The sequence below is a fragment of the Passer domesticus genome, chromosome 11, assembly GCF_036417665.1.
Source record: "Passer domesticus isolate bPasDom1 chromosome 11, bPasDom1.hap1, whole genome shotgun sequence".
NCBI lineage: Eukaryota > Metazoa > Chordata > Aves > Passeriformes > Passeridae > Passer > Passer domesticus.
In genome coordinates this window covers 24,661,444-24,680,023 of record NC_087484.1, presented here as the reverse complement: position 1 = coordinate 24,680,023, position 18,580 = coordinate 24,661,444, and the positions used below count along the sequence as shown (strand labels likewise).

The 18,580-nt window shown below is 42.2% G+C and overlaps 1 protein-coding gene across 1 annotated transcript in view; it reads left to right on the top strand.

Annotated features, from left to right (window-relative positions):
• Positions 1–17,366, top strand: part of PIK3CB (phosphatidylinositol-4,5-bisphosphate 3-kinase catalytic subunit beta) — an 86,447-nt gene extending 69,081 nt beyond the window's left edge. The window contains exons 15-25 of the mRNA XM_064384794.1: positions 863–984; positions 1,843–1,986; positions 2,961–3,060; positions 5,706–5,884; positions 6,529–6,638; positions 6,935–7,013; positions 12,410–12,577; positions 13,006–13,129; positions 14,187–14,332; positions 15,125–15,257; positions 15,730–17,366. Of these exons, the coding sequence (XP_064240864.1) occupies positions 863–984; positions 1,843–1,986; positions 2,961–3,060; positions 5,706–5,884; positions 6,529–6,638; positions 6,935–7,013; positions 12,410–12,577; positions 13,006–13,129; positions 14,187–14,332; positions 15,125–15,257; positions 15,730–15,867 (1,443 nt within the window). The 3' untranslated portion in view covers positions 15,868–17,366. The remainder of the gene's footprint in view (positions 1–862; positions 985–1,842; positions 1,987–2,960; positions 3,061–5,705; positions 5,885–6,528; positions 6,639–6,934; positions 7,014–12,409; positions 12,578–13,005; positions 13,130–14,186; positions 14,333–15,124; positions 15,258–15,729) is intronic.
• The last annotated feature ends 1,214 nt before the right edge of the window (positions 17,367–18,580 follow it).

Here is an 18,580-nt window from a genome sequence, read left to right as displayed (position 1 = left end):
TTGTAGGGAAGGGTATTATTATTATTATTATCATGACTTGTTCCTACGGAAAGGAACATCTTGTGCTGTTGATACACTGAATTTATACTAATATGCATTTATAGGAATGTGCATTAAAGTGTTTATTTGTATCCATAGTGTACTGTTTCAGTGATACAACTCTGTACATATTGCTCTCAGCAGGTAGCTGTGAGCTTCATAACAATGCAATAAAATAATTTTATTTTGTGAGGCCTCTAAATGTTGTTCTTTTTGGTAGTTCAAAGTTATGCCTCACTGTATTCTGTAATTTTTTCCAGCACATTATTGTCATCAATAGTCTAGTCTAGTCAGTCTAGAGATTCTTTATTTGTTTTAATACCTAACCTCTTTTTTTTGTTGGTTTTTTTTTTTCCAATTTAAGCTCATTGCTATTCACAGTGAATATTCAAAAAGGCTCCATCAGTTGAGATTGTCAAATATTTTTGGTAAAGAAAGCTCTCTCTCAACAAAACCCTTTTTTTTATCCTTAGTAGAAAACTTCTGTTACCAAAATGGTTATATATTTATGAGAGCACTTAGAAAACATCCTATTTTTATTGAATATGTTTTTAAACTATACATATCTGTTGTTGCCTATTTTTTGTTTACTGTGCATTGTGTCTGCATGTGAAGAAGCATGTTTGTCAGACTAAAAATAATCTGCATCATTTTAAAGAGTAAGAAACTTAATCAGAAGTGGGCCCAGTTACCCCAAAATATTTCTCTCCTTTTTACACCCCCCATCCCATGGCAGCTGGTCACCATCTTCTGTTCATTTGAGTGCCTTTATGAGCAGTGAGACCCACCCGTGTCCTTACCTGTCACCTTTTTTTTGGAACAGCTCCAGGCCCTCCTGCAGATCTGGCCCAAGCTGCTGCCCAGGGAGGCTTTGGAGCTGCTGGATTTCAACTACCCCGACCAGTACGTCAGGGAATATGCAGTGGGCTGTTTGAGGCAGATGAGGTAGGTGAGGGTTTCTGGGTGCCAAACTTCGTTCTTTTTGCTCACAGGATAAAAGAACCCCAAGAGGAAAGAGCTGAACACACTGCCTGCCATGGATAGGTAGCCAAATAAAGCAGTCTGAATTCTGGGTAGTGTCACTGGCAGTTAAATAAAACCACCTTATTCTTCCCCCTTGTAGGAAATTATGATTATTTTCCATTTTGCAAGGACAACACCAGGGCACCTTTGTCCTGGAGAGGACTGGGTGTTCATCCCTTTCTTGGGCAAAGGAGAGGAGAGACTCTGAGAGAAACATTTTAATAACAAAGGGAGGAATATTCCTGGAGTCAAGTACTGTAACACCTGGCACCCAGCCACCTCCACTCTGCTGTACCATTTAATAGGAATGTGAGCTGTAGCATGCAGTAAATAATCAGAGAATTACTGATTTGGTTTTGATTCACAGATTTCTTAATTCTCTGCAGTTCTTCCCGTATTGCATTTCATTTGCTCTCCTCTGTAACCTAGGGCAGAACTTGTGTAACATTATCATTACTGCACATTTCCTGTCCTTGAATTCTGAATTCTCTGTGGTGAATAGTTTAGTGATTAATTTTTAATGGTCAAGGACAGACTTTTGGGGAAAAAAAAAAAAATTATTTTGACTTCTTTTCAAATCCAAACAAGGAATTTGGCTGCTTAGAATTCCATCCTAAGAATGCATCTGGAATGATTTCCATCTGGAAGTTGCACTAAGTTGTGTGTTGTCCTTCTCTGTGTGATGGAAAAATTGGGAGACACTCTTGGTATTGAACCAAATCCTGTCATTGTTGGGTTTGTCATATGCACTTGAATTTCTAAAGTATCACTAATCTTTTATGTACCTCATCTCTCTCAGTATCTTCTCCAACTTGTGCAAGTCCTGAAGTATGAGCCTTTTCTGGATTGTGCACTCTCCAGGTTTCTCCTGGAAAGAGCACTCGGCAATCGCAGAATAGGGCAGATGTTGTTCTGGCACCTGAGGTAGGAGATTTTCCTTTCATCTTTCTGAAACTATTGAGCCTGATTGGGCTTCCAAGTATGATTTCTTGAGGATTTTTCTAAATGAGTCATAATCATAGTGCCCCACAACTCCTCTTCATGTCTTTATCTTTGGCATCTGTGGATCAGACCTCTCATTAAAAATAAGTTAGAGTGGTCTGTAATCTACCCTTGGATGAAAGTATTCCAAACTGCATTTAGCTCTGACTACCTGATGAGTTAGGTTTGTAAATACCCCTTGTGTTTGTTTTGACTGTGAGTGCAGTAAAAGCACAATATTTATACCTCACAGTTGGGGAAAATTATTATTGTTGCAAGTCTAACAGAAAATAAAAGCTGTTCTGTGTATTCTTACTACTTTTGATGAGCACTTTCATGAATGGCAGAAGCCTTGTAGAATGGACTGGAGTAGGTTGGATAGGTTGATTCTGTCTTTAGAGCACAATTAATTTTAATATTTCTCGTTAGAAAGTGCAAGTGTTGCATGAAAATGTTTTGGAGGATAATTGGCTCTGATACAAAGTTCAGTGGTTTGTTTCAGTGTTCTCCTTCAGGAAAATTGGGCTTTTCCTTTACAAAGAATGGAGAATGTGTGATTTAAAGTCAGTGACTTCTCAGAGCTGCTCGGAATAAAAGGGGGTCCTGAAGCAGGTGTTCAGTCACCACCTCTTGGCATGAGCCCTGCTGCCCCCAGAGCAGTCCTGGGCTTGAAACAAGGATCCTGCATCCAAACTGGCCTGCCCTCGTCGTCCCCAGCACAGAGGGGCTCTGGCATCTCACAGGAAATCTGGCTTGTTTCAGCTACGTGACCATGAGGTGTTTTAATGTTTTATGTGACCGTGAGGTGTTTTACTGTTTGTTTTGGGGATTTTTGTGTTTGTTCTGGGTTTCTGAGTGACTGGGAGGATGCAGTAGTGTGAATGCTGTGCTCTGATGAGCAGCTCTTCCCCCGGCAGGTCGGAGGTTCACATCCCCGCCGTGTCGGTGCAGTTCGGTCTGATACTGGAGGCTTATTGCAGGGGCAGTGTGGCTCACATGAAGGTGCTGGCTAAACAGGTAGAGACTTCCCTTCCCTTCCCTTCCCTTCCCTTCCCTTCCCTTCCCTTCCCTTCCCTTCCCTTCCCTTCCCTTCCCTTCCCTTCCCTTCCCTTCCCTTCCCTTCCCTTCCCTTCCCTTCCCTTCCCTTCCCTTCCCTTCCCTTCCCTTCCCTTCCCTTCCCTTCCCTTCCCTTCCCTTCCCTTCCCTTCCCTTCCCTTCCCTTCCCTTCCCTTCCCTTCCCTTCCCTTCCCTTCCCTTCCCTTCCCTTCCCTTCCCTTCCCTTCCCTTCCCTTCCCTTCCCTTCCCTTCCCTTCCCTTCCCTTCCCTTCCCTTCCCTTCCCTTCCCTTCCCTTCCCTTCCCTTCCCTTCCCTTCCCTTCCCTTCCCTTCCCTTCCCTTCCCTTCCCTTCCCTTCCCTTCCCTTCCCTTCCCTTCCCTTCCCTTCCCTTCCCTTCCCTTCCCTTCCCTCCTCTCCTGACCTATCCAAGCCTGGAACCACCATCCTTACTCCATTGCTCTTGGGAGGGTATTGGCTGCCTTGACAAAGTTGGGCAGCGTGGAGGAGAAGGAGGCACGAGTGAGACAGGTAATTAAAAGGGCTGAGTGATGGAGCAGCCTCCATGGCACAGAAGGCAGCCAGGGCTGTGGGGCCTCAGGGAGCTGGTTTTACAGTGCTCTAAGACCTGTGAGACACCTTCAGCACTATCTGTGTATTCTGGACACAAGAGACTGTGGATTAACTGAAGAAGGGCTTCTGTGCATTTCAAGTTTTTCTCCCTCTTAAGGGTAGCTTGTTCTAAATTTTACCTAGATTACTCCAGGACTACTTCTGCAACTTTTACTTTTGTTAAAAGGTGTTGCAAATTACCCAGATACTCATTTTAGTGTTAGTATAGGTCTGTCATTTACACACACACACACACACACACACACAGAGAACAAAGGAGAGATATGTTTGCTTTTAAATACCCTAATAAGTACAAGAGGTTTGCTTTTGAAAGCACTAATAATTGTATCACCATATCATTAAGAGACACAAATCATGTTTGAAGTATCTAATGTGGTTTTAGTGAGTGAATTTAGATTGTGATCTTAAAAATATTTGAAAAATGATCTCTCTTTGGAGTTAAAGTATTTACTATATCAGGCCACAGAGATTCACTCAGTGGATGAGTAAGTGATGGTGGTGTTTGTCTGCACTGAAACTGCTTTGGGAGCATTTGGAGCTGGGATGTTCTGTTGTGCTCTTTATTGCTGCAGCTCACAGGACATGGAAAAGACCATCTCTTCCATGTGTGCTCATTAGCATTGTCAAAATCATGAAAAGAGTAGGTGGCGAAATGCTTTAAGCAATAGATGTAAGGTCAGTAAAGTTTTTGTGCACTTTACAGGAAGCAAATGTCAGTACAATCAAAGAAGGGGCAAAAAAATTCCCAACTGTGCAAACACGGAAGAAATTCAAAGTAGAAATACTTCAAAAAGTTCCTGTTTGTACAACACAGGTTCCATTTTGTTCTCTTGTCACTGATGTTTGTACAGCTCCTAGAATAGTGGAAAAGCAGAGCCCTTTTGGTTTTGACAGATGGCTGACCTGGCAGCTCTCCACTGCCCAGTTTTATAATCAAACTCCATACAATTTCCACAGCATCCTGCCTGGCAGGGTTCAGGCTGTGGGAGGGGTGAGTTTTGACTCAGCACCTTGTAAGTCAGGCTGAAGCTTCCTTGTATAGAAAAGAGCTTTCATAATTGTTACATTGCTGCTGTTTGCTACAGAATCTGTGTATTGCTCGGCACCTTACTGTGTAAGCACAGCTGATTGTTAGAACTATTTGGTCAAAAAGTTGCTTAGGTGTAGAAGTTGTATTTGCTGTGTGTGCTATCTAGCCCTATCAAAGGGCTCTGCTCTTTCAGTGTTACACATTTACATCACCAGTTTCCTCAGAGATTTTGTAACAGCAAAAAACTTTGCAAAACAGAAGGGGGAAAAGGAGTTAAACCCGCCTGTATTATTGCAAATAATTGCCTTGACTTTTTACACACTTCTAAGGCAAAAACTTTGCTTAGTTGAGATGCTATTCTGAACACTGTAGCCAATTAAAGCTTTTGTGTTCCGCCTGACTTAAGCAGGATTTTAATGACACACATTTAATACTTTGTTATGTGAAAATTGTTTGCAACTGGTCACATGGCCATTCCTTGTTGGATGCAGCTTAATGTGAACAATGAAGTATCTGCGTCCACAGCTCATCTCCAGCAATGTCTCAGTTTGTTAGAGGATGAAATAATCAATATTTCTGTTACTTCTGTGTACCTAGGGGGCACCTATGTTATGTGCTTTGTTGAAATAGGGAACTAAAAATTGTACTTTGAAGAAGGAATTTGTGTTAATGTGTCATACATTAAAATGCCTCATTCATTTTTTTGGAAATGTTAAGTCATGCTTTTAAAAGTGACTCAAAGCTTAGGAGCTTTCATCTCATCAGTGTCTCTGTTAATTATGAAAATGGTATTTCTGAAACATGAGCAACTTAATTTCCATCCATTATTTCCATTTTTATGAAGTTGTAGAATTATTTAATACTTGGTTTTGTTGTGAAATGGGATTTCACATTGTTACATCTCAAATCAGAGCAATAACTTTTAATGATAAAATATCTCTTTCAGGTGGAAGCCCTCAATAAAATGAAGACTTTAAATAGTCTAATTAAGCTGAATGCCATGAAGCAAAGCAAAGCAAAAGGCAAAGATGCAATGCATACGTGTTTGAAACAAAATGCTTACAGAGAAGCACTTTCTGACCTCCAGTCTCCTCTGAATCCTTCTGTTATACTCTCAGAACTGCAGTAAGTAAAGAATGAGCACAATTTCACCATGGCTTTGCATTGAAACAGTAGAGGAGGAACACATTTGTGTCTGAACTTCCTCTGGCTGCATTGTTCAGCACATGTTGCCACAGGGACCTTCTGCTGTAGTGACAGAAGCTCTGCTGGGCATCTTCTGAGGTTAAGGCATCAGTTAAATTAGAAGATTTGTGTGATCCACCATGAAACTTAATACTGTCTTAGTCAATGCATTACCATGGCTAAACATATTAAAATGTAAGCCTAAAAGTGAATTCAGCTGCATCCCTGGCTTCTGTTTTTAACAATAAGCACAAAGGCCACAAAACTTTCCACAGCACTTAAATATAAAGTCTAAAAATTAATGGGAAAGGATATGAAGAAAACAATTTTCTCAGAAAATGAGGGTGCTTGATTTAAGCAGTAGAGATACATTTACCAGTCAGTATCAAATACATTCCACATGTAACAAATGTGTTCATGGCTTGGTGAGTGCTCGTGATATAGCAGCAGAATGAAAGCAGAAAGAGCAATTAAGTACTTCCAGACTGGAAGTCTACCTGCTCTCTTATGTTCTGAACCACATTTAGATCTTTTCAGGTCAACTATTCCTATTTGACTAAGACTTCTGTCATGTTTTCTTCCAGTGTTGAGAAGTGTAGATATATGGATTCTAAAATGAAGCCTCTCTGGATAGTGTACAACAACAAAATGTTTGGAGGAGATCTTGTAGGGATCATCTTTAAAAATGGTGATGGTAAGCAAAGCTAGAAACTTTCCATTTTTCCTTCTTCACTGGCATGTTTGCACTTGAGTTATTTGGTATTATTCTGTATTGCCATAATGTAAACATGAATAGCTCTGACATCGGTGAACAAATTCAGCATCTTCTGATTGAGTCTCAAGGCATAGACACTGCCAGTCAGGATGTAATTGTGATTAACACACTTTAACCCTTAGGTTGAGTGAGTATTTTTAGGTGTGTTTTTCTGAAGGCCTTGGGAGCTCGAGGAGGTTTGAGGAGTTGCAGCAGGGGTGTCACTCTCGTTGCAGATCTCCGGCAGGACATGCTGACGCTGCAGATTCTGCGCTTGATGGACATTCTGTGGAAAGAGGCTGGCCTGGATCTCCGGTAAGGAGCTCCTGAGGGCTGCTTTCTTTGGGTGGAGGGTCTGCTTTGAGAAATAAAGCTTTCCTGGGTTTAGCACCTTCCCCACTGTCCCTTACACATCTGCCGGGGTGCCCAGAGGCTCCAGCTGTCATGGCTGAGGTGAGCAGCTGTGGGAAACATTACCTCTGCTCCTTCCTGCTGGGAGCAGAGCTTTCATTGCTGCTCACACCAGCACTTACAGCCCCTGGGAACATCTGCAACTCTGAAGTCACTTTCTCTTGTTAGTAAAACACTGCTTGGATGCCAGAATGCATTTTTCCAACTGGAAATATCTTTGTATCTTCCAAAGTCTCTTGCAAAGTAGCTTTCTGGCTTTTGTATCCTTGATAAGGTAAACATGACTTCTTTGAATTAATATTGGAGTATTCCTAAGAGCAACAGTATCAGTCATTGTACAGTGTTATCACACAGCCCTCTAGTACGTGGGAAACCTTTCCACCCAAATTTATGAACCAGTTTTAGGTAACATAATTTACAAATTCTAATTGCACTTTAGGAAAGTAGTCCTAAAGAAGGTACTGGGTGTCATATTATTAGAAACCATTTTTAGCCATAAATTAAATTTTGTATGCCTGTTTCAAGAGCTGTAATCCTCTGTGTTTAAGTTTTGTTTAAAGTCTAGAAGTACTTATATTTAAATATTGCCTGAAATACTTAATTTAGATTCTTGGAGCTCTTTTCAAATTTTTATGGTTCAAGTATAGTAGTGGGAACTATATAAGGCACATAACATCAGCACAGGTAAGTAAAATTATCAGCTTGTTACTTAGAATGCTTAAGGAGAGGTGGAAATGTGAATTACAAATTGTTTCTGGAAAGATATAGTTATGATGAGATGGTTGAGTGTGTGTGAAGTTGAACACTGACTTGAGGAAACCTTAGGTTATTTATGTCATTATAAATTGACTTTGAGGAGGCTGATCCAGCATGTGGGGGCAAGGACAGCCTCTGGCAGCTGTGGAATCCCAGATGAGGCATTCCCCAGAAGCTGTTTGTGGTTCCAGCCTGGGCCACACACCATGCCTAGCAAACAGGAATAATGATGAGAGTCATCAAATATGCTTTTCCTGACTAAGGTTTTTTTTTTTTAAACGCAACAAAAGAAAACCAAAAAGTAGCTCTGATGTCCAAGATTTTTCTTAAAACTGTGTGAAGAAAAAAAAGTAGAAAGGGGAAGTTCCTAGTGAGAATTGAAGTTCTATATTTGGCCTCTTCAATTTGTTTGCTTAACTGGGAGCATCTTCCTTCCATTCATCCTGTCATAGTTACCATTATGAAATAAAATCCTGGGACTGAGGCAGGGTTACAGTTCAGTGTCTATCAAAGAGAGTAATTGGGCACTTGCCAAGAGAAGGCTCTGAAATGACCTTCCTTGAGAACAGAATTGGCCAAAACAGCACTCAGAACCCCAGAGCATCAGGGCACAGCCAGCAGGGTGAGGCTTTGGCATCTCTGTGTTTATAGCCTACATCTCTCTCAAGAAGAGACAACTGCAAAATCCATGAACCAGCAGCGGTGGACTGAGTTCTTTGCCATGTTTGTGCATCAGAACTCAGTGGTTACTTTTTGCTTGGGTGAGAAGCATGGTATCAGCTGAAAATACATGGTCAAAGAGCTACCTTCTTGAAAATGCAGTGCCACGTGCTCATACCAAAGAGTGCAGTCATTGCTTGTTGCCCTGTATCATCCTTAGTTTCCCTGAAGTTATTTCCATTTGTGGGTGCACAATGGATTTTGCACTTTTCAACTTCTATCCACTGTGGAGTCTGGTAACTCCATCCACGTCAAAGCAGGGCTTCACCCATGCCACCAGTGTCAGAGCAGCTCTGGCTGCTGCTGCTCCCCATCAGTCGTGTTTTGTCACAAGCAGATTGCTCAGCTTCCATGAGGCATGGATCAAATGGCAGCCAGTGCACCACTGAGCTGGGGACAGGAGCAGTTCCCATCTAATTGCACTGCAGTCCACACTCAGTTCTCTAGCAGTGATTGAAAATGAAACCTAAGCTCAGTCTGTGTCTGAAGCAAGCACAATCCTGGTGGGATTTCTCAGCTCTAGAGAGGAACACCAAATATATATTGATTTTTGAGAGCTGAAGGAGGAGAAATGTTTGCTTGTTTATTTAAATGCCAGCTGATTTGTCTTGTGGGTGACAAACAGGGCAGGGGTTGTACCAGAGGGGACACTTGTGTGCAGGAGGGTGGCACTATATGCTCCTGTAAATCCTTCATCCTGGGCTTTCTCTGTGTGGGCACAGCTGAGGAAAGCCTGGGGTGTAGGGTGGATCTGCTTCCCAGAACAGACCAGAACTGAGACAAACACTGACACTTAGAGGAGTCTGCTTTGGTCAGTCTACCTCAAACATCATCCAAGTAGCAGAGAGAAATGAACAAAGCAAAAACTATATTTTTTAGTTAATCCCCACACCTTAATTTCTAAGACAAACTTGTACCTGAACACTGAGCAGGAAGTAGATGGCCTACTACAAATACATGTCACAGCAGAGGAGTACAACATCTGTCTTCCCAAGGATGCTGTGGGGTCTGTGGTGTTGCACTTCTCAGGAAAATCTTTGTGTCAGAAAGTGTTTGGGCTGCTTTACCTCTGTTATTGCATCAAAGTTGTGTTAGTGGAGAAATGAGTAAAGTAACAGCAACAGAAAATAATGAATTTGAGGAGTTTGATCTATGCCAAGTCATCTTTGCTGTGGTAAATTGTCATAAAAGTATTTAATACTTGGCTACTTTTTGACCAGATGCAGGACGTTCTCCAAAACACTTTTTTGTTTCAGTGCCTGTCTATAGTAGGTTTTCATTTTCATCTCCCTTACATGTGTGAGATTTGAGGTTACATGGCTGTGTATGAGTGAAATCAGAGTTCACACACATACTGGAAAATGTATTTGTTACAACTCTTTAACATGTCATCATTTTTAAACCGTTGGACCTGAAGTTACAGAGAACGTGTTGATAAATCACCAGTATTTTGTGTTTGGAAGGGTACTGGTTTGGTGAATTAAACACTTGAAATAAAGAAGAGTTTTAAATGAGTGAAGAGAATTTTGTGTCCTCCCCAGGATTTCAGTATTGATCTGGCCATGGCTTTTGCTGGCTTTAAAAAGCTGAGAGCATATCCTGCTGACAGATGCTGAAGTCAGAAAGACCAGGATGAGATGGAAAGGGCCCAGAGGATTTGTCCCTAACTTGACTCCTGTCAAACTGTCTCTCTGACAAGGATGTTTTTTCCTGCAGTTGTAAGCACACAGCCCTCCAGGGGCTGCAGGCTTTCATCATTGCCTGCTTTTGAAGGGGAAGTTGTTGGCCGTGTGCCCGGCTCAGCCGCGAGCGGGGTGGGTTGCGGTGCCATGGAAGGAGGCCAGTGTGCACTTTAACCTGGCCAGCCTTGGCTGCCATTTGTGCTGCGGTGATAAGGATGGGCAGAGCTTCCCCATGCCCAGAGGCAATCCAAGCCACCATCCCAGCTCCTGGAGAGCTCTGCTCTGGGGACAGGGCTGGGACTGGGCAGGGCTCCGAACAGAAACGGGAAGAAGGTTCCAAGCCTGCACTTCTGCTGTTGTTTTGAAGTTGAGTGCTCTTGAAATACCCTCAGGTTTTCCGTGCACTTTGTTGCCAGTAGGGAAGAATCCCAGTCTGTATCTTCACTGCTTCTGATGCCTTAGGATTTTAGCTTTCATATTTTTCAGATCCTGTACTCTATTAGTGCATAACTCCATACACAGTGTTAGTTACTGCCTTCACATTTTGCTCACACAAAACAATTCCTCTGGGCCTGAGATCCAAGGATACTTTACTGTCTCAGGCCCCAAAAGTATAAACAAAAGTGAATTGGGGGAGCAAACTGGAGGTAAATTACTTTATTAGCTGAATCTGTAATTGGAGGATTAACCCCTGGTGTGTAAATGGACCAAACTTAAAATTGTCTGAAAAATTGGTGCCCGTTGTCCAGCTTGGGTGCAGCCTCTGGGAGGCTGTGACTGCCCAGGGTGTAGGTATTGAAGGTCTTTAATAAATAACCACTTTATTCTCTTAATCTTGTCCAGCCTCTGTTCTAGGTAGCCACTCCAAGGCATCAGTACTTACTTCAGTTATGTTATCCCTTTGGTGGAGAACTGCTTAGTTCTCTGATAGCTATAAGGCAAAAAGGTTGTGTTTAATTTTGTAAGGAATTTTATTTATTTTTCTTCCATGGCTTGGAATAATAGGCTGTGTCAGTTAAGAGATGTGGTTATGCTTTGTAGCTATTAAATTTAATATCTTATATTAAAGTTTATATGTATATGAATGTATATAGTTTTGTATCTAAATACTAATTACAGCTTCACCAGCAGTGAAGCTTTATACATATATATGTGTGTGTGTGTGTCTACATCTGAAGGTAGTACACACATCAATTTTCATGTCCTGCAGTTCTTTTATACAGCTCTGTAAGTCAGTGAGTGCTGGTCTATACCTGTGTACTGCAGTGTAGATTTTAGTTGGTATTCGTTCTCTTAGCCATGGACCATGACCACAATTGAGATAATATTGTTGGCCTGAGCTGCCTGGCACAAGAGCAGACACCTCAATTTGTGATGCATTGCCTTTGAAAAGTTTGCTGTAAATTTCCCTTGCAAATGCTGAGCTCCCATCTCATGGGGTGTTGCCATTCTGTTTAGCTTTTTAAGCAACTGGAGGGAGGAAGTGTATTGGGAAAATATATTTATGCACATCTCTGCTTGATTTTTATCTTTAACTGTGTCTCACTGTAATGCACTGACATGGTAAGAGGTATTTTCACTGGTCACAGTGTGTGAATGTACAGGTGTGTTCTGAGGTACCAAGCCAGTTTAGAGATGTATTCCTGTTTTCCATTAGGTTTCTATGCTTCAGTTTAGTATGAGCTGGAAAACATTATTTATGTTAATATTAAGAAGGACTTCTAGCATATTCCTTTGAAGTAGGAAGATGGTGGAAAAGGATAAGATGCTCTTCTGCATTTCCAGCAATAATTTATGGGTAATGAACTGGAGCAGGTCAGGGTCTGTCCGGGCATGAATTCACAAATGCAGGCACAGGGCTCCCTCTGTGGCTCGTCCTGGGAAGTTACAAGAAACTGGGTTCCAGTAAAAAGGAAAAATTAGGCTTTTTAAAGTGTCTCTCTTCTGTGTATCTATATACAAAATAGGAAAAATGAACGTTTAAAATGTATTGCTGGTCTTTAACCTTTACAAGTAATTCCTGTGTATTGCTCCTTGAGAGTTTACTGTTCACATGAGCATTCAGCCATCTGCAAACATTGAATACACTAAAGAAGCATTTTACAGTTTTAGGTTCTGACGCGGTTGTGTGTTTCCTTGCAGGATACTGCCCTATGGCTGTTTAGCAACTGGAGATCACTCTGGCCTCATTGAGGCTGTTTCTAGCTCAGAAACCATTGCTGACATTCAGTTAAACAGCAGCAACGTTGCTGCAGCTGCTGCCTTCAACAAGGACGCGCTCTTGAACTGGCTGAAGGAATACAATTTAGGGTAATTTCTTTACTTTACTCTCTCAGCTATGGTATAAGCTACAAAATTCCTCTGAAGTTTCTCTTTCAGTCTGGAGGAAGGTGTGGTTTCTTGCTAAGTGTTTTTCTAGCATGTCAAATTCTGCCTGAGATTCGTGGTACTCTTGGGCCTGGCATTTGCAGCATTTTGGCTGTGTGCTGTTGAGTAAGTTATTTTAAATTTGGCAGCACAAACAAACCCAAGGAAACTACATGTGTCTTAAGCCTTGATGTTGCCTTCCATACTGCTTGATCTCCACAGCTACCTTTACAGTATTTTTTTCTCAAGTAATTCTGGTTTTGCAGCATCCTAATGGACTTCTGGTTTAAACAAGCAAAATTCTCTTTGAGACCAAAGTGTGACATGAATTCCAACAGTGTGCACTAATACAATTTTCTCTGTGGTTACAGAGAGGACTTGGATCGAGCCATTGAAGAATTTACTCTGTCTTGTGCTGGCTACTGTGTAGCTACATATGTGCTGGGAATTGGTGACAGACACAGTGACAATATCATGGTCAGGAAAAATGGGCAGGTAAAAATTCCTTCTGTAGGTAGAATGCCTTTGGTGACCTTGGTGTGGAAGTGTTCTCTTGAGAACTTGTAATTTCTTTTGTGCCTTGGTGAAAAGAAAGGCACACATGGTTAGAACTGATGTCTGTGATTCACTGAGGGTTGGAGAGAGCTTCAAGGAAAGGAAATATAATGTTGGGGGAAAGACAGAGCACAGCCTGGTCCATCAGCAATTCTGCATGGAGAGAGGCTGTTCTGCAGAGCTTTTACAGAACATCCAAGAGGCCTTATAGTGGTTCAGATTCATTGGATAAAAGTGATCTTAGGGTATTTTGCAAAAGACCACCCTTAAAAATCCATGAACTGCATTTTGGAGCAGTGTGGTTTCTCTATAGTGAGTCTGTGCAGCTCAGCCCTGCAGAAATGCTCAGTGTGGAACTCAGCACCAGCACAATGCTGTGCACTCAGAACCTGGGTCCTAGACATGTGCTTTCTTAATTGTTACCCTGTAATGTAACTTGTCTGATTTAATTGAAATTATTCTTCCTAGAAAATCAGCAAGGGTTATAAAATTGAGAGTTTTACAGACATTTTGCAGTACTCTTTTTAAGTTTGTACTTCCTGGAAGAAAGCCGAAATGCCCTTAACCTCAATTCTAACATGGGGAAGCTTCCACAGGGTCCTTCAGATTAACTCAGCTCTGCTCCCTTTGCCTCTGTCCTTGTGTGGGAAGGCCTTGGATGTGATGATGTTCAGCCTCATGGGCTCATCCTTGGGCTCATTTTTGTCTGATGCTGCCACCAAGCTGTCTCTCTGGGGCAGCAGCATCTTAAACCTGAGAGAATCTTTTGCTGCAGTGATCACCCAGAAGTGTATGGATGTTATTACTGGCTTTAAATCTTGAAGTGGTTTAGAACCAAATGCTCCCAAAGGGTTGAAACCATGGGTTTTGGAGAGTCACATTAGGAGTTAGCTGTTCTTAATACCTGCATCCTGTAGAGATATTAGAAAAGTGACACATTTTGCTGGAGAGATTATTTTTCACTTGGGTTTTTTTTTTTTGTTTTGGTTTTTTTTAGCTCTTTCATATAGATTTTGGGCATATTCTTGGAAACTTCAAGTCCAAGTTTGGAATTAAAAGGGAACGGGTACCTTTCATACTTACCTATGATTTCATTCATGTTATTCAACAAGGAAAAACAGGGAACACTGAAAAATTTGGTCGGTGAGTGTTACTTTGGTCTATTTGTAATTGAGATAACTTCCAGCATACCAGAACCTACCTGGGGTTGGTTTGCTCATTTGCACTTGTGTGGAAGTGTGCCAACATGCATTTACAGGGCTATCTACTGCTCTCCCTGAGCTGGAATATGCACAGATGACTTCAGAACCAGAAGCTGCAGCTCTGCAGTCGATCTCCCACAGCAGGAGGTGGCAGGTTCTGCTGGGCTCAGCTCTGCCTGCAGCAGCTCTGGGCTCCAGACTGTTGTTCAAGCACTGGCCTTAGGAAGAGGCTCCCTCCTGCCCTTCCTGTCCACCAGGGCATGCTCACTGTGCTGCCCTGTGATGGTCTTGCTTGGATGCTTGGCCACAAGGAGCCACGTGCTTGTAATCCACCAGCCCTGGAAGCTGGCTCAGTTTTGACCACGGAAGGAATTTGAAATGACAGAGATTAGAAGGATTGCAATAGAGCTTTGGCTTTTCCACTGTAGCCCACCCTATGGGATCATCAGGGAATTTCACCTAACAAATTCTCAGGGAGGTGGGACCATCTCTGGCACTTTTGTTCTTTGTGAAGAGCAGCTGGCAGTGTTTTGTACTGCGGCTCTCTGGGGAGACATGGGATGTGTGTGTGGGAATGCACAAACAGGTTCTGCAGGCACCTCTCTCTCTGTGCTGTGTTCCACAGCCTGTGTTTGGCAGACAGATAACAGATTGCAGATACCAGTTAAGCAGAGGGCATTGCAGACATGCCCAGTGTGTGATCTCCCCGCTGTGCTCCCTGCTCCCCGCACAGGTTCCGGCAGTACTGTGAGGAAGCCTACCTGATCCTGCGCAAGCACGGCAACCTCTTCATTACCCTCTTTGCACTGATGCTGACTGCAGGGCTGCCAGAGCTCACCTCTGTCAAGGACATCCAGTATCTCAAGGTACAGTAGGAGCTACAGCTCAGCAGGACTCAGCATTTTTCCATGATGTGACCAAGATTAATACATTTTCATTGTTTTTCATTTCCGTGAAGATTTTCACACAGTCCTTGAAGTTTTGTTTTTCAGCTCTATAGGACAAGGTCTGTAGTCAGGCCTAGTGCTCAGAGGATAAGTTCAGTATCTGTGCATCTTAAATGGAATAACCTCAGGGGTATTTTACATCTTGGCTCGTGCACAAGCATAGACCTGGAAAGGTGAAAATTATTTGCTTCATTCTCTTTCAGTTTTATCTTTAAACCCGGGATGATTTATTATTTAAACAAATCGATGTATTGCTCAATGAGTAGTAAGCACAAAAAGTATCAAAGGAGAGCAAAACACATCAACACATGTGGCTTGTGTTGAAAGGCAAAGGAGGCTTTAACTGTGCATTTTAAAATTCCTGACAGTACTTGTTTCCCTGTTGCCTTAGGACTCCCTGGCCTTAGGGAAGAGTGAGGAAGAAGCACTAAAACAGTTCAAGCAAAAGTTTGATGAAGCTCTGCGGGAAAGTTGGACTACTAAAGTGAACTGGATGGCTCACACTGTCAGAAAGGATTACAGGTCCTAGGAGATTCTGGCATTTGCACTAAGCTGAAGGTTACCTTGATAAGTGTTTGTAAAGGGTTTCTGTGGTATGGACCAACAAAACTTCAGGAAGCTCTGGGACAACACTCTCAGGCACAGGGTGGTTCCTGGGGAGCCCCACACAGGGCCAGCAGTTGGAGTCTGACCCTGATGGGTCCCTTCCAGATCAGCACATTCTGTGATTCTATGAAATGATCCAAAACAAGAAAGGAAACAACAGTGAAAACAAATGGACCGAAATAATTCCTGAGTCTTTTGCACTCTGCTTCTGAATGCTTGACTCCAAGACTGTCTCTACAGTTAGTGAACATCCTGGATAATCAGTTCCTGCTGACTTTGCACGCTGAGAGCTACTAGGCATTTTTAAAAATTCTTCGGTACTTCATGGAGGTGTAAATATTTGTTTTTATATGTTAGGGTAATGTGCTCTAACTTATTCTCAGGAGGTTTGAAGACCTCTGACAGAACTGTTCTTCGTTTAAAGTTAGGACTTGAAGAGTAAATTTTTATTTTATATCCTAATCTGGCTAAAAAATGAGCATATTGTATATATTTTTCTTATGACCTCTGCCCTACTGGCACAGATGCATTAATTCTACTGTAAATAACAACCATGGTATCACTGTACTGCAGGGAGCTGCTTCGTGTCTGTGCTGCTGCTGAGGGAAGGGTGGGGCTGTGGAGGGTGGGGGAGACCTGACAGATGTGATGCAGCATCCAGATGTCCAGGGTTGCACAGCTTTGTTCCTCTGACTTAACACACAAAGGAAGCCCTTCAGAATGAGGAAAATTAGGCCAATTCCAAACGTGCCTGAGAATCCCTCATTGGTTACAGTCTCCCACTCAGCCTCTAGGGCTTTGCCTTCAGCTCCCAGAGAGGCATAATTTGATTTTGTTCCAGCAAGAAGCTCCTCCAGCCTTACACTGAAATTCCTGTCTCAGATCAGTCCTTTCCTGTGAAATGTACTGACCTATGTAAGAGATGTTTTCATTAAATATACAAAACAAAGTGATTTTTAAAGCATACATACCAAAAACCCCAACTGGTTGGAGAAGCAAGAGTTTATGGGGAAAGATCATTCCACCGAACACCAATGCAGTCACTGATCTTCTCTCTCTATTTATTAAAAGCTTGCAGGAATGTTGCTTTACTGAGATATATATGTTGAAGATGGTTGCTGAAGAAACTGGATTTGTTTTAATTTATTTAGTGAGGTACCAGGCTTTTAGGTGCTTAAATGGAGAGCAAATTTGTTACGTGCAATAGGGAACTGCTGGTTAAAAGATGTAACAAACTGTTCCTGAGCATCAGCAAGAGAGGTTTAACTACTGCCTGTTCTCCAAGGAGCACTGGTAGCTCTTGATTCTTGTGGACATTTGAAAGAGAATTAAACATATATATTTACTTTTTGACTAAACAGTTGTTCTGCATAGAAATGTTGGATGATGTATGAATTTAATTAAAGTAGGTTTTACTTTGTTGAGAGTGTTTTGGTTTTGTTGTTTTGGGGTTTCTCTGTTTATTTTAGAGGTTAAGAACTTACCTGGAGTCAGTTCTGTGTGGGGCATTGATTTTTTTCTCCTCACCCTATGGGCGTATCTCTCTGAAAAGACTTCTAGAATATTCTAAAAGTAACAAGTGTTACATGGATTGGTTTTGTTTGGTTTAGGGCTGTTTTTTTAATATATATAACATAGTACCATTTCAAGTGTGCCATGTCCTTTTTAAAATTATTATTATTTCTATAGCAGCAAGAAAGTTAAAAAGAAACTGCAATGCAGGTGACAGCTCTGAAAGAATAATTACATCCTCAGGTAATTCACAGTATGTGACTTTGCATAAGGAACCATTCCCAGACACCTGTTTTTCTGTGAGGCAGAGCACTTGAACATCTCTGGCCTTGCTGAGGGAGACATCAACTTTTCCAGGACTTTGAGATGTAGTTGGTGAGTGCCCCTTGGCTGCCTGGGGCTGGTGTGGACGGGCTCTGGCAGGAGGGAGCACACTGGCGTCTCCATTTCCTTTATTTCCACAGCTCCAAGGGCAGCTGGGCTCCTTGTGCCACCCCCGGCATCCCGTGGCACTCAAGGCTGTGCCTCAGGCTCCCCTCTGCACCGCTGCAGGTGGGAGCTGTGAGCTGCAGGAGCACCGTCCCTGCCTCCAGCACCGACGGAGCACTGCACTGAGTCAAGAGCTTTTGTGATGGTTGGGGGGATTTTGGATGTGACTTCAATGCAGGTTATAAAAGTACTTGAGATGGTGAGAAAATCCTCTGTTCCTTGAGGAATATTTACAGGTGATTGGGAAAAACTGCTTCTGCTCAGTGTTTGTGTTTGTTAATAGCCCTTCAATGGCTGTGTTGTCTTGCTTGTCTTTACCTTCTCTGTGTTTACTTTTGGCAATTAATTAACAAGAATGGGAAAAGAAAGTTAGAGCTGAGTTAAATGGTCTATTTTTGTGTTTGGCAGCAAAGACAATGAAGCGGTTTCCTCCTGTGAATTGATCTTCAAATAGTTGAGAAGAGATCCCGTATCACAGCAATGCTACCCAGGCTGACCTGGCAGGAAGCAGCATTTACCAGGGCACCAAAGCTGATTCTGTGATCCCTTCATTTAAGTTTTGAGCAGAGTCCTGGTTTGCTGAATTGTATTAGTAAAAAGATCACCACTTTCCCTGGTTTTCATCATACTTGCTA